The 16,558-nt window shown below is 42.2% G+C and overlaps 1 protein-coding gene across 2 annotated transcripts in view; it reads left to right on the forward strand.

Annotated features, from left to right (window-relative positions):
* Nucleotides 1–15,468, forward strand: part of sema6a (sema domain, transmembrane domain (TM), and cytoplasmic domain, (semaphorin) 6A) — a 97,217-nt gene extending 81,749 nt beyond the window's left edge. Inside the window, exons 18-19 of one of the 2 annotated variants that reach the window (XM_026342504.1) lie at nt 729–908; nt 11,035–15,468. In XM_026342504.1, the coding sequence (XP_026198289.1) occupies nt 729–908; nt 11,035–12,197 (1,343 nt within the window). In that variant the 3' untranslated portion in view covers nt 12,198–15,468. The remainder of the gene's footprint in view (nt 1–728; nt 909–11,034) is intronic. The other variant, XM_026342505.1, reaches the window with a different exon arrangement.
* The last annotated feature ends 1,090 nt before the right edge of the window (nt 15,469–16,558 follow it).

Consider the following 16,558-nt stretch of genomic DNA (forward strand, 5'->3'; position numbering starts at 1 on the left):
AAAGAAAAGAAAAGAGGAATGAGAGGAGAAGAAACAGAAGAAACTAACCAGTGCAAAACTCTATAAAAAAGAATCCAGTTTAGAAGCTGCAATGAGGGGATATTTGGCACTTCGGCGTAGGATATAGCTAAAACTTGCTATAAAATGGATTGAAAAGTTAGATTTAAAGTAACACAAAGCTTGAGCAGAATAGCAGGGAAGAGGATGGACTCCGTTAGGGGAGCTTTGCAGTTGATGAAAAGTTATAGGCAGACTTTTTGACAGGAGCAAAGGAAACAAAGTTTGTCTCTTGTCCTTCATATCAAAGGTAGGCCCCCCTTTGGTGATTGTGGAAAAATATGATTGTACTGTGCTCTGCTTTGACAGGCCCAGCGGAGCTTTGACATGTCAGTCAGAACACGCGGGAGAGCGTGAGAAAGGCAGAGAGAGAATGACAGAAAAAGAAAGACATGTCCAACTTGAGAAACACACACACACACACACACACACACAAACATTCGCTAATGAGTTGTCCAGGGTCACCAGGGAAGAAACACTTTGTCGCCTCACACAGCCCAGCAGTTGCCCGTGTGTGTGTGTGTGTATGTGTAGGTTTCAGATGAGGAATAGATGTGCATGTGTGTGTGTGTGTGTGTGTGTGTGAACACTGCTGCTGCCCTGTGGTCACATGCATTGACGCCTGTCCATGTTCGTCTCGGGCGTCGGTTAACCTGTGTTGTGTCCGGCAGGCCAACATCACCACCACCATCATCACACCCTCTCACTCCCCACTTCAGCCACACCTGAGGCCGCCGAGGGCCCACTGGGGCGGGGCCGCATGGTGGAGCGGAAGGACCCCCCCATGAGCTCAGACAAAGGGGAGGACCCTTACGTGGCCGTGCCCTCTCAGACTCAGCCCGAAGCCAATGGTAAGCCTTGGAACGCAACAGTGAGCAGTCGATTTTGGTTTTCTGTGCAATTGAGAGTTATGGCTGCCTGGCTGTTTCCAGCTGATGAGGTGCAGAGATAGTGATTCACTTTCTTTCAAGGGGACAAATTGCCTCACGCCGTCCATATAAACCCCCCACAGCAACGTGCTCAAACGCTCCTACACCGTACATACATAAGAAGACACATGTACATACACATTCTGTGCTCATTACGACACTTGAACGCACACACAAGCACACCCTGTAGTATGGATTTAATATCCGTGAACTGCAGTGTCCCAGCGGAGATGTAATATCCAGACCATTACACTCTGAAAAAGGGAAGATGGCGATGTATTTATTTCCTTGAGAAGACGGGCCCGGACCCCGTCTCTGTCATGCTTTGCGACACATTGACATGACATTGAATGCCCTTTTCTCCCGTGTTAACAACCTGCCTAATGCTGTAGCGCCTCAAGGACGGCTCGCTGGATAAATGAGACAGAGCAAAAAGTAGAGAGGGGAAGGAGACAAGAGGGACGACACACATCAGAGAGGGGGAAAAAAGGTCACTGCCGTCCTGCTGATCCATGTTGTGTCCCTTAATAAAACATCCAGACCAATTACAGATCCCATTAAAACAACATGCAACATGTCCCTGCGACATTACATAGCTCATGCTGTTAGAGGCAGCATCGCCACGGCCTTGAGGAGATATTGATTATTAACAGTGGTGCTTCATCATGAGCGCAGACTGGTCGATACTTTCCATAGACATACTGTATTGTAAAGATAGAGACAGTTAAAGCAGTTAATCAGATAAGACATTTTTTAAATCTATAAATAGTAAATGATAACCACATTAACCTCAATTGCGCCTTTTGGATTTAAAGGTATATTTAAAAAAAAGTAATTGCAATGCACATGTCAGCATCACCTAAACTGAGGCACAGTAGTGACTGCAGCATGTCAGCTGGAAGCAGCAAGGCACCAGTGGGTAGATCCAAGCACAATGGTGGCAGAGACTTCAGACAGCATGCCTACAGCCAGCATCACAACATGCTGTCGCTCCTCTTGTTGCTTTTACCTGAGCAGGTGTAACGTTACCTGAGCCCCACAACAAATGGCGGGGAACGCTGTACTTGTAATGCCTCACATACGAGGCGTTGTTCGAGGCGGGGGTGGGCGGGGGGTTATGTGGGAGTTCCATGCTCAGGTAACTGCAATAAGACTTCACATTTCAAAACAAAGCTTCCTGCTGTTTTTTTCTGTATGATCATTATTGTTGTTATTATTATGATCGTTTTATAAGACACCTTTGCAGCTTGTTTGAGTATTTATGAGTTCTATTTCAATTTCAGCTCTACAGTCTTTTCTTTCTTTTTCTTTTCTCTGAAAGTCAGCTCTGATGAGATTTCTTGTGTTGGTTCTTGTGTGCTGTTCTTGATATTTTGCATGGCTTGGTCTGAAATTATGTCTTTTTTTTTTCCTTTTTGCTATTTATATATTTTCCTGCCTTGATTGCTTTGATGGTATTAAGCACAGTTTTGCCTCCATGCAGCTTAATGCTTTTCAGCATGGCAAATTGAGCACCACAGTCAACAGTATTCATTTCCCGCTCCACCCATCCTGCCTCCTCTTCCTTCCTGTCACCGTCAGTATTATTGGCTTCAGGTGTCAACTGTACTGTGAAAACTTTGCAAAGTGCATATGTGACAGTGAAAACAGAATCCCTATATGAGACATGACTATGAAACTTGGTAAAAGAGGCATTTTATCAGCATTTTAATGCAAGAGAGAGAGGGAGAGAGATATCAAGTACTCAATTTTACACAGGAAATAAGGATATAAACATTTAATCATACCATTAATTTCTCAAATTAAGTGACAAAAATATGGTTGAATAAAAACATTATGTTATATCCAAAGTCGTTCGCAAGCTTGCGTGCAATTTAAAAGAAATTACAATTACGCCCCCAACTTTTTCATTTGCAGTTTAGACGCTGTGGAATCTTATCTACTAATGAATATTACAGTGCTGCCAATATGTATTAGCCCAACACCACCAGAGTAATTAGAAATGCTGCAAACTGACGAGCATTCACACACTGATGATATTTAGCACCCAACAGCATCATTATCTGGCGTTCCAGAGGGGCCGTTGCACTTGCCAGGTGGCCGCTTGTGTTTCACAGTACATTTGAGCTTGGTGTTTGTCTGTCTGGCTGGGGCCTCATCTGTCTCTGTTATATTTTCTACCACTCCTGTCACCCTACCTACTGCACATCTCCCCCCTCGCCTCAATTCGCTCACCTTTCCCCTGAAACCACCAGCCTTGCCACTTTTCACCATCTGCTGCCATTGTGATCAGTCTCCCTTCCACAGGACCTCTCATCTGACTGGGATGGCATGTTCCAAGGCTATACCTTACCTAGTGCAAATGAATTCCTGAACCAATTTATGGAGCCTCCTCCCCCAATGCCCCTTCCCCCCCTTGCCTCTCCCTGTCTCTCTTCCCATCTCCATCTCTGCACCTCCTCCTCATCCTCCATTCCTACCTCAGTAGACTGCCTCTTCTCCAACTGGAATCATATCTCTTCCCTTGTCTGCAGGAATGACTCCTTCCCCTGCTCCCCATTCGTTCTCTCTCTTCTTCCTACGTCTGTCTCCCTCCCTCTGTCAGGCTCAACTCTCTCCTCCCTCCCCCATTACATTCACCCTCCCCCAACCTTGACCTGTAGCCACCACTGTGTTGCTCCAATTTATGGGTTCATTACAGCGGCTATCCATGGAAGAGGTGGAGGAAAAAAAGAAAGATGGAGAGAGACAACACGGGGAAGAAACATGGAAAATGAGACAGGGGGGAAGAGCAAGAGAGAGAGAAAAGGAGCACACACGATAAAGATTTATTAAACAGAACAGGACAACAATACAGCAGTGAAGGTTATGAGCGAGGGAGTGAAGAGATTGAAGGTAAAGATAGAACTGAACAAAAGAGATGGAGGAAAGACGGATAAGAGAGGCTATGTGATCGTGAGATACTGTAGCTGAACTGAGTGAACAACACTGTTTCTCTTCAGCCCTCTCAGTCATTTGTTTTCATACTGGGCCCCACTTCTAACCCTGAACCCTGTCCACGTTTGCTAGTTTATGTTTACCCGGATAAGTCAACTAATTTCAGCTGAAACAGCGTTGAGCTGGATATCAAAAATCAATACGGACATCTGGTGCAATTCCTACATTTATATACTGCTAATTTAGCAAGAAGCTGGCAATCAATGTGTTTTTTTATAAATATAAAGACATTTTGATAAATGTTTAGTAGTAACATGCAGATTATGTAAAGTCAACGTAACTTGAAGCTTGACAACTATATGTTTACCTGATCAACATAATGCATCATGAAGGTAGGATTTACCTAGATTGCATTAATCTCACCTTCCATGCTAGAAAAGAAAAAACAAGCTTGCACACACAATCCATGGCATCATTTTACCACAAATCACAGTATTATATTTTAGTGTTAGTATTGTTAGTATTGCATAAACACAAATTCTAGGAGTCATAGCTGTCTAGTGGAATGTGTTTGTTGTCTCTAGCTACACTCATAATTTACAAAATCAATATTCTCAAGTGTCAAGTTACTGGAGAAGAGTCAGCCTTTTCATCTTAGTTTGCAGATTTAATATGAAGAACCTCTCTCTATATATTTTTTTAAATAACGTGTTGCCAAAACAACACTTTGACATTTTCATGATATTTCTTTGCCATTACACAAGAGCCACTGTAATTTATTGAGAAATATGATTTCCCTCAGTGTCAGGATTTCATGGTAACACCAGCTGTCTGTCAGCTGCTCTGCAAGGGTTATTTTCAGCTGCAGGCAACTCTCTGACACTTGTGTGCCAAGGTGAGCTGGATATGATGGAGGTAGGATAGAAAAAGAGTATGACCCCGCTCACACAGGGATGCGCCACAGTTTTTCTTTTCATCCAACAAGTCTTGATAGCCTGAGCATTTCACTTTTTCACTTCATGTCACTTTCTGGAAGGCAGTTGAAGGAAGTATTCACCATAATTACTGTGGATAACGTGTCACTGTTGAATGCTATCTGTCCTTATGGGGAGAAACTGTCAACATAAGCAGAGAAAATATGTTTGTTTACAGTCCAATTCTGCTTTCAGACTTTCTTATAAAGTACAGTATTTTACGTAATTTAACCTTTATTACCTTGTGTCCATGTCCTAGTAGACCTGAACTGTGGCTTTGTTCATAGCAATTATGGCAAATTTGCCACTATTTACTGTCACATATTAGTTCTGCTGACAAACACAATCAACCATTGTCAGGTAGAGCAACAACTGCTATCCCTATCTCTTAAATATGGTCACTATATAAAATGATTTTTCAGCTATATTTATCCCAGCACTGGGTAATTTCCTGGTCAGTCTGATTATTACAGAGACATCTTTCTTCTCAAATTGCTCTCCCCTGGAGGTGAGTCGACAAGATTTGAGGTAACAGAGGCTTTAGTTTAACAAGAATCCTGCTCACAGTCAGATCATGCATTTGACTGGTGGAGGTTCTTGGGACCACATGAGGATGAGCACTTTGGGTAATGTAATGCTTGTTGTTTCATATGCCTTTGCAGTGATTTGGATTTAGGTTAATCCCATAAAATAGGATTTTAGGTAAAAGTTGGTGAAATGGCCCTTTAACGCAAAACAATTGTACTGTTGCAAAATGTTTCGTTTTTTTTTAATCAAATAATCAAAAAACTCATATTCCTTTAACTGAGACCGATTTCCTGTTTTATTAACTATGGGATTTTGGTTTAGTGTATCATGCTGGCCAAAGATTATGATAGGCCTTTGTGAGGCAGATGAATTATTTGCAGCTCATTGTGAATAATAATAGAAACAGTGGACTGGATGTTTTCCCCGAGTGTTACGCACTTCCCTGACTGACGTCAAGCCATAAGCCATAATTTCCTCAACTGATTAGTGTATTGTTCCCTTAGATTGCCTTTGTTTTGTACACATTTGCTGCTCACTTTTCCAATTTTATGTTTTGGTTATGCTTTTCAGTAAGACCACTCGCCAATGCCGGTTCGCACAAAAGCTTTGCTTTGTCTTTTTCGGCCATGTGAGACCGAATCGCATATCACAGCAGCTCATCCCTTTGTGCTTTTGAAGCTTGTCTAACCCACATTCAGCTGTCATTATTCTGCTTTGAACTGAATTTAAACACGGCACGTTCACAACGTCCGTATGCGAGCCGCTCATCAACTAGAAGCAAACTGAGTCTCTCTGGTGGTACTACTTAGGGCCTGTGTCTCTGAATGATTATCAACTCCTGCATTTAAAACTGGATGAATTGCAGCATATCAGTTCACAAGTAGTGCTTTAGTCATCCATAGAAGTCAGAAGCCACACATTCTCTGCAATCATAGCATGATAAAACACACTTGAGTGGGTCGCCATCTGCAGAACTGTGACTCATCGAGAGTGTATATTAATTAACAGGGAATCAACATTATAGAAAAAGCCACACAGGAGGTTTCTCAATGCAAAAATCGACATTTCTATAAACTGTGATATACGATTCCAACACTTCTGTGTCAGCCCTTGCTGTCAGGAAGCTCCTGCCTTCAATATCTCAACATGTGCCAGCAGTAAAGTGCAGAAATAATTGGCATAATTCTTTCAGCTCTAAAATTCACGCAGAGCAGGTTTGTTTAACAAGTCCACCACCCATTAATAAAAACAGTAGTGGTGTCAGTTGAAGACATCAAACAGCTGATGGAAAATGTTCTTAGGGACATTTAATTTAGGATGATTTCCCGTGAGAATTAAAAACCTACAGTTAGTATGCAGTGAGGTGGATAAGTTAGTACATCAATGTTAATACCTGTGATGCAGAATGATGTAATTAGTGGCTTAATTATATCTTAACTAGCTCATCAGTATGCAACGCACTGACTCAGGATTGTCTGATGAATGCTTTAATATCGAATAGCACTATTAAGGCAAGTGCCTCTCGAACGCAAAGATACACAAGACTTAATGGGATAATATCCTAACTGGGGATTAAATAGAACTTAATGAATTGCTGTCATCATCTAAACAGAAATGTCCTTCTTAAAAGATGACAACAAATCTCTAAAGCTCCCGGTGCGGAGTAAACGTTGGCAACTAAACATTTTCTTCTCCTCTTCTTCATCTTTAGTTCTTCAGTTGTCAAGGTCCACTGTTCTGTCTATCAACAAGTGGCAACTCAGTGAATGGAGCTAAGTCTGATTAAGATATTTATCATTTTGCAGACAATGTCTTTGTGTAACGATCGCTAGTCAGAGGTTAGGGCCCTCTCCGTAACCCCTCTGTGATGTTTAACTGCCTTTGAAGTTTTCCCAACACCAACACAAAGACAAGCTCTGTGGGCTTAAGTCAGCTGGTGCTTCTGAAGAGATTAAAAGAGTGTAAGAGTGTCTATGTGTGAGACAGACAGAGAGAGAGAGAGAGAGAGAGAGAGAGAGAGAGAGAGAGAGAGAGAGAGAGAGAGAGAGAGCATTCACAAGTTCCAGTCACAGCAGATTACAATGTTCCTGATTTACAAGTAAGTGTTGCCGACCCAGGCTGTTTTGACAGCGAGAAATATCTGAGTATCTGAGATATGTGTTTAATATCTGCATGTTGAGGCCCGAGGCAGTGTGAAATTCAAATCAATTCTACCACTGAGAGAAGTGTTGAACTGCAGGATGCCTTGCGATGCATTCTGGGGGCGAGGCAAGAGAGTTGAAACCAGAAGATTATAAGTCACTGTACAGTCAGAACCCCAACAAGACGGGACTAAAGCAGCAAATCTGTGGGTTTTAGCAGCACTTTGATACTTTCCAAGGTCATGTAGGGAAAGTTTTGAAAAGTTTTGCCAAGATCACAAACGAGCCACTCAACAATGAGCTCCATAGCCACCTTCATTCAAAACCCTGAAGTCCTGTGATTCAGCAGAGACAGCTCTGGTGTCCTCTGTGGCTACTTTCATTCTCTTTGAAGTTCGGATGAGAAACAATTCTTCACATGAAAGATAGAAGTCCTCGAAGTTTCCTCTTTTTCTTTCTTTTGTGTTTTACTCACAGCCTTGGGCTAAGTACCCTCCGGAAGTGTGTGTGTGTGTGTGTAAAGACATAAGTGATGGATGGAAGGGGTGAAAAAGTGAGAAAATAATGAAAGGATTTAAAAAAATAAAAAGTTGCACACAGGAAGAGCCATGCAGTGCAGGTTAAATAGGGCTTTAACCTTGGCTTCCAAACCCCTAGAATAGAAGACAAAGATCCCGCTCCACAGTGCGCCTCCTTCACCAGAATGGAGACAACCCATTTGGATGTGGTGCCCTCTGGCTTTGTTATTCAACGTGAAGAACATTAACCTTTAACTGCAATAAATTCACTGTCATGAAAATTCATAACAGTTTTGATTCACTCTTTCAGCATGTAAGCACCATAGACAGAGATAGATTATTGTGTTTGCGTTGAACAAGGAATATGGAAAAAAGTGAGATACGCCAAAGTATTTGTTTATGCTCGCACTTTCATTTTCTGTGATTTTTGGGCCTCCTCACCTCAAGTGAAGCTGAATTGCTCTTCTTTTTCTTCATTGTTCGCAGAAATGTTTAACCCAGCAGCTCTCAAACAGTGCCCGTCAGCACGGTCATTTCTGCCAAGGGATGATAACTCACAGCGTCCGCGAGGGTTATAATTGCAGCCCTAACAGTTTGCACCAAAGAGAACACTTAACCATATGGAAGCTGAACAGTGTGAAAGAAAACACTCAGAAACAAGAAGAAAGTCAGAAAAAGTGATTCATTGTTTCTGTTAAGGAGAAAAGTGGCAGAAAAAAAGATCTAAGTGAGGACAGAAGAAAGTCAACAAAATGAAAGATAGCAGCGGGGAGAAGTGTCTCTCTCCTTCTCAGATCTTACTGCACGAGATGTGAAGCAGATGTTTCATCAGACAGGCAGGTCATCTGGTCACACGGCCCACATAACACTTGTCAAGCCACAGTGTTTCGCTGCAGATAACACTCATCACTTCTCACACCGTCTACGCAGCCAGGCACATCCTTGAAAAAGAAGCGATTTTGGCCAGAGAAGAAGTTTTCAAAGCTTTTGTTTAAGTCTAAATGAGGTATGGCTGAGCTGCACACTGTCAGCACTCTATTAAAGGGAAAAGTGACGTTTTGTTTTTACCAAAAAATGAAGAATGATCAGAGCAAAAGTAACTGCTGTTGCTTTTTTTTTTACCCAGGTTGAGGTTTAACATCAATGCAGGGACTGACACATTGCTTAGTGCTTCATTTCGGCTAGAGAAAAGGGTTTGAAGTCATGTTTTTGGACTAATGAAGTATGACTGCAGCGAGTGAGGATTATGGATGTTCGTTAAAGAGATTCTGGATTTCAGTTCCATGAGAACAGATTACCACGTTGTCTCTGTGCGTCTTTGTTATGTCTTGCTGAAGAGACACAGAAAGAAGATATTCTCCGAGTACATCCTCTGTGACACGGCCGGGCTGAAAAGCCCAAACATGATTACCCGACCGCTTTCAGGATTCGACTGAATTATTGCAACTAACACTTAATTTTGTGGCATTTTCTTTTGGAAAGTTACGACGCAAATAGAAACACTTTAATGATGCATCAATCTTCCTGATGCAGGAGCTGCAACCATCGAAGTTGTGTTAAACTTTGATGTTTGCAACTCTGGTCTGTACAATATAGTTCACTTTTCATAAAACTTAGGATTTCTATTTTTTTAAAAGTCTACAGAACAACAAAAATGCATTGAAGGCAGAATATTTATAAATGTAAGTGAAGAGAAATAAGTCTAAATAAGTCAAGATGCTGCAGTCATAGACGTTTTTAGTCATATTTGTCACCTGTACGTGAATTTCTGAAAGCCGCTATACAAATCATATCGCCCACAAAGTGCTTATTTTAGACAATTGATTGAGTGTAAAACACACGTTTCCTGTATAAAGACATACAGGTGGCAGACAGCATTTCAAATAGCGTTCACGTGTGTGCACTGCACAGTGAGCAACGTATGAAACAATGAGAGCGGTACGCACGTGGAAGTGAGTCACGTTATCAAGACCAGCGGTGCACTGTGGGAGCCTTTTACGTGATAGAACCCACCTGTCTAATCCTCTGTCTGTGGTAACCGATCTGTGTTGGCCACAGGTCATGTGTGAATGCATTATAAATCTCTCTGCTGTGGACTGGTGTGTTTAACCCAAGGAGCAGAGTGCTGCATTAGTCTGTCTACATTCATCAACAGGCTGGAGGTTATGCTCTGTGTGAGTGTGTGTGTGTTGCAGCTGCATGTGTCCATGCTCGTGTGTGTGATGGTCCAGATTACTGTTGACCCCATTTTATTACACACAACCTGCTGCCCCCACTCTCCCATTGCTAGAATACTTCATAGCTGCTGTTATTGAATTATCTTTTATTTGGCCGTATCACAGTGCGTCTTTGCCAGTCTTTGAAAGTGGCGCTTTCATAAGACACTGATGACACAGCTCATTGGATTTAGCACCTAATCAGAGGCTTTTTAATGTATTCTCTGTGATTCACGAGATTGGATCCAAGCTTTATGAAAAGTCTCCCATTTGCATCTATGAGAAGAAAGGGTTGGGGTATTTCAGGCTCTTTTATCTGCACTCATATCTTTTTTCATTTCAGCAGAGGGTTTTATCTGGGATTTAAAATGTGAATCGTAATCACCCCTCCAAAACACATTTCCAGTCTAAGATTGGATTTTTTAGAAATATTGAATGTTGCTACTTCAAGCTACAATTTGTGCCCATTTTGAATAGGTGTTCGTTATGATTGGATAAACCCTTCTTCATTTGCATGTTTTTCATGAAATTATTTAAGCCTCTAATCTTTTTACCCAGAAAATATCTTTTAATTGTTATAATTCAATATCATTTTCTATTTTTTGGTTGGTCTAATAATATGCAGCTTTCCCCAACAGCCCAGTTTTTCTTAGAAACAGGTTCCTACACCAGAAGCCGTATCATCTCTCCGTTTACTCTGCTAGTCTGAATGTCATTTCCACATCTCTCTGCAGGTGTGATTCGTGAGAGCTACCAGAAGGGTCGTGACCAGCTGGTTCCTGTAACACTGTTGGCCATCGCTGTCATCCTAGCGTTTGCCATGGGTGCCATCTTCTCTGGCATCATTGTATACTGCGTCTGTGACCACCGGCGTCGAGACATGGACCTGACAGGCCGCAAGGAAAAGGACAGCCACCACCTCCACTCCCGTCGGGGATCCATGAACAGTGTGACCAAGCTGACAGGCCTGTTTGAGACACAGGCCAAAGATGGTCGCCCTGAGGCGATCCTTACCCCTTTGATGCACAATGGGAGATTGACAACAAGTGGGAAGATGCTGATAAAAGCAGACCAGCACCACCTGGACCTCACTGCTCTGCCAACGCCAGAATCCACCCCCATGCAGCCACGTCGTAAGCCTAGCCGAGGAAGCCGTGAGTGGGAGAGGAACCAGAACCTCATCAATGCTTGCACCAAGGACATACCACCCATGGGCTCCCCTGTTATCTCTACAGACCTACCCCTGAGGGCATCACCAGGGCACATCCCCAGCGTGGTAGTGTTGCCTCTGCCACAGCATCAGCACCAACTTCAGCCTCACCTGCAGCAGCACCAGCAGTCCTACCAGCATGAGTATGTGGAGCAGCCCCATCACAGTGAGATGAACATGGGCCACGGTGTCATGGACGACCAGGGGGCCACCCTGGAGTACAAGACCGTGAAGAGCCCGTGTCACAACCTCAACATGGTAGATCCAGATGGGGTGCTGCCACCGCGTGTTCCCCAACGAGAGGCTTCTCTCACCATCCCTCCTGCAGTCCCACAGATGGGGAAACGCTTAGAGGTCCACTCATCAGTGTACGGGCTCCGGAAAGGATCAGCATCTGCTGCTTCTGGATCTTCCGTCCTCAAGAAGCACAACACCAACTCATCCAACTCCTCCCACTTGGCAAGACATCACAGCTTCAACCGCGTGGAGACTCCACCGCCTGCACCACAAAGGGTGGACTCCATACAAATGACAGCACAGGGTATATCTCTGTCACGGCAGCCTGGAATGAGCTCCTATGGTTCACTCCCTCGAACGGGCGTCAAACATCTCAAGCCTGATGTTCCTCCCAAACCCTCCGTAGTATCACTGTCCACAAAAGCCAAGTCCAGTGACTCCTGCACATAGTCAGCTTGTTGGTCAGTCCAATGTGAAAGGACAGTAGTGAACGTATTTTTCTGAAAGAGAGAAAGAAACTGGGAATACTGTACAACTTGCATCTCCTTTTAGTGTTTTTTGTCTGATTCTTTTCGGTGTACAGTACAGTGAAAATGCAACACAGTTTTTTTTTTAAGAAAACACTTTCTTTTTATATAAATATGTAAATATTATACAAATGGTTGTTGTCATTTGTTGCTCTCATTCAGCTCCTGGTCTGGCTGACTCCCAGTTCCACAAACACAACATGGGAACATGTGCTACTGAAACAGAAGAAGATAATGCTTGTCTCGAGTGTTTTCATCCACCCTGTAGCATCTAAGACGGTGGCTCTGTTTGTTTGTGCTGTTTTCGGCCACTGGAACTTGACTTCATACTTGCTGGTGAAAGCACAGAAGAAGACGGCACGGTGAGTTTGGAGGATCATTGTTGTACAGTACCTTGTAGGACTGTGGAATCTGAGCGAACAGGCACTCAAAAGACTGAGCTCAGACTAAAAGGACAGACAACGGCCTGAGTTCTGTCGGAAACTGTGAAAAGTCTCTCAGTGTTACAGCAATCAAGTCCTGCCTGGGGTTCACAGAAAACCTGGGCCAGAAGAATCTTCTACTGTACTGGTTACTGAATAACACATGACTGTTAATACTAATAGCTTGTTGTATTTATTTTTATTAAGTGCTTTTGAAAAAAAAAAAAGACTGACTTTGTAGGTTTGGAGAGAGAGAGGACAGAGAAGAAATTTTCTAATATTAATTAATGCGTGAGGAAAAAAAAAAACTTATTTAAAGTCATTAAACTGGAGCCAGTAGAACTTTCTTGACAACTAAATGTCCACTAGGTCTTACTGTGTGCTCAGTGGGACCTGCAGCTTGAGATATATGTGACCTCTGTGAAGCAGAGGAGATATTTATTTAAACTGTGCCAGACAGGGACTTTTACCTTCGTGGACCAGATTTTCTGTTGTTTTAGACCAATCATAAAAATGACTTCCTGATTATCACCCTTTCACTCTTCCAGTGAGTACCCCCCCCCCCACCAAACCCACCCTCCCCTCTCCCCAATCAGCACTGTGGTTTTGTGTGAGTCAGTAACATTTGTCCTGATAGGTTGCTGGCTTACCAGTGCCATCAATGCTCACTGTTGCATGTTGCAAACAGAACAGATGCAGCTGCAGCAACAGTACGGGAAATCTGCATACACACACAAATGCGAAAAAAGAAGCTGTAAGTGACACTGCAAGCAAGGATTGTGGAGTGATGCCTCCACCTCGGGAACGTATCGTCTTCTCTAGCGACTTCACACAGATAAGCAGGTGAAAAAGAAAACGATAAAAACATCTGTATTGCCTGCTCGTTTTTCCACATGTAAATTTGTGCCTTACACCCTAAAGTAGTGACAATGTTTCCTTTAATAGCTGTTAACTTTGTCTCCTTGTAGTATTTTTTTATTTTCTTACGTCATGATATTTCCCTGGTTTGATAAAAATGCAATTAAAGAATGTAGGTGTTATTGTTGTAATCCTGGTCCCTGGACATAACACACTTACAGGCCAGAGGGAAAGTCGTCACTCTTTCTCTCTTACACACAAGCAAACACATAAAAACATGCACATATATATATATATACACACACAGACACACACACACACAAATCTATGTGGTTCATTTCTGATTGTGCCATTAATGCGCTTAAAGCAACCCTTTATGTTGTGCTGGCAGTGTCGATGGAGACGTTGTGAGTGTTTTTGATTTTCTCATTTATCCAATTTACAAGTCCTGTTTTTTGACGTCTGTTTGCTCGGAGTGATGGTTAATTGACCGATTCATTGAACAATTAACGCTTATTACTTGAGAAGGCCAATGTATGTGTATCTTTCCGGTGCACTGCAATAAAAATACAACGGCAACACAACGACGATGACAATGCGATACACGTAAGCACCCGGTGTACTAACCCAGTTCTAGACTTGTTGTGTGCATCGTTAACACTCGTTTCTTAGGTAGCTGCATAAACAGGCTGGTTCCTGTGAAGAAAGTGGACATTTCAAAACAGTGATATTACAAAGATGTACATTATGTACCCCCCTTTTATAAGAGAAAACACAGTCGGAGGAAGCTAAGAGGTATGTTTTCATTTATATTCACTAACTCTCATAATTAAGCCTAAAGAAAAGCTGAGAGTTTGACTAATCAGACCTTTGTTACTTTCACTTCCTCTACTTGAGGATTTTTATTGGTCACCACCCCGACACTTAAATCAACGAAGCACTCCCTTAGTGTTGTATGTGTAGATAGGGAACAATTTTTTTCTTGATATCAAGCAATTTTCTGTTTCTCAATGGAGAAAAGCCAATTATGTCTCAATCCACAGCTAATGTGAGAAGGACATGCAGGATCTGTGACCTGACCTAACATTTTTGTACTGTACATAGACGCTTGCAGGGTTCGGCTGGTGGGGTTGATGGAGTCGTGAGCGACATATTAGGTCAAAGCGGGGAGCCGAGGGGAAGCTGTCCCTTCAGAGGCTGGGGTCAGTTGAGAAGCTATGATCTTCAAAGGGAAAATGACCTATGATTAGTGCAGTGGATGAGGTGTGTCTAACTCCATACATCCAGAACACCAGTGCATTGTAGACTGGTCAGTGGGCACTACAAGGCCCTACTTATCTGCCAGTGTATAGAGACGTACATGAACCAGCAACCTTCCCAGGCGCTGAATAATGCTGATCTACAACTAAATAGGTCCTTGTCCAGAAATATTCAGTTGTGTCGGCTCTTGCCTTGGAGAACTGTCACATCCCCGCAGAATGTGAACAAGACAAATCTGTCAGCGTTAGAAGGTTAAATGTCCACATCCTGTGTGGATGGGTAAATTTAGCGGCGGGTGCATTTCGGATTCTGCAACAGCAAACGTTTTGATGTCAGCGTAAGGTTCAAATTTTAAAGACTGCATTGGGCTTGACCGCGAAGGCTGCTGTGGACAGTGAGGTTCTTTGGTGTGTGCCTTTTTGTCTTTCACCCTTGTTTATAATACACAGCTATTAGATGCAAATCAACTCTCTTCTCAACCTTTTGAACTTTGTAAGCTTGTAAGATATTGTGATGTCACAAAGTTTTTTGCCCTACTCTCTCCACATCCTTAACATCTGATTCACAGCTTAATGTATGTTGTAAAGAAAAACTCTTTAATTTAATGCAAAATGTAATAAAAAAAAAAAAAGAAAATAAAATTCTTGTCATGAAGGCTGTGGTATGTCCTCATCTTTTTCCACCTGTTTTCTGCCTGAGGTCATTATTTTTATACTAGGAAGATCTTTAGTAGTTGAATTTTTGCAATATTGTACGTGGAAAAACAAACCTGGGTTGTGCATTGGACTTGCTCTATCTGTTTTGATAGACAAATAGTTTTAAGGAAAACATTTTACTTCCTCTTTGCTTGTATAATCACAGCTAACCCCTTGAGGTCTTAGGAACTTTTCTTCAGAATAAGATTCTACTTCTGATACAAAACACACATGGGTTGATGAAAGTACTTGAAACTAAAGTGTAAATCAGTCCCTAAATTTTATATTTAAAACTCTAGGTACAAAAAAAGACAAGGTTATGAACAGAAAGAAGAAGCCTGTGCTCTATTTTACTATTGATCCTGTCGGTTAAATGAAGCAAAGAATCTGATAGTGTCTAGAGGCGCATTTATGTTTAGCAGTCTGGCACAGGAGACACCCTGAATCACCTTCTAAACCACAATACTTAATTGTCCACAGGGACATTAGGAGGTCATAAGTGTAGTATAGGTTCAAGGTAATTTAATCTCATATAGGAAATCAATAAACTCTTCAAATAAAGTATTCTGAAGGCAAGTGCAAGACAATGAAGGGATCGTCTTATCTTTTAGTTCCATTTAAATGTCTTGCAGCTGAAGTTAGAACATACTGTATCGGAGCATTTAGCAGCTAAAGGGCCCAAATGTTTCCATCAGGATGGAGAGGAGGCTTAAAAATAGGGCGAGTACTGGACTGAAGATAAAAAACATGTCTAGAAATGAAAGTTTATGTTCCTGCACATGTGCTAGAACTGTTGGCAAGTTCAACATGTAAACTTTATAAGACGATGATATCTATATCTATATATATATGAACACGAAGAACTAGTACAGGTAAAATGTAACATTTGTGAGACATCCTTTCAAATCTGTGTGACCTGTGAGTGCATACCCTCCTCTCTCAACACAGATCACACATCAGTGCATCAGTGCCGACAAACACTCACCAGAACTGCTCTTATTGTCTCCAGTTTCACACGTAAGTCTATCCTCAGTATCATTTTCTCAGGA

Source organism: Anabas testudineus, chromosome 9 (genome assembly GCF_900324465.2).
Source record: "Anabas testudineus chromosome 9, fAnaTes1.2, whole genome shotgun sequence".
NCBI lineage: Eukaryota > Metazoa > Chordata > Actinopteri > Anabantiformes > Anabantidae > Anabas > Anabas testudineus.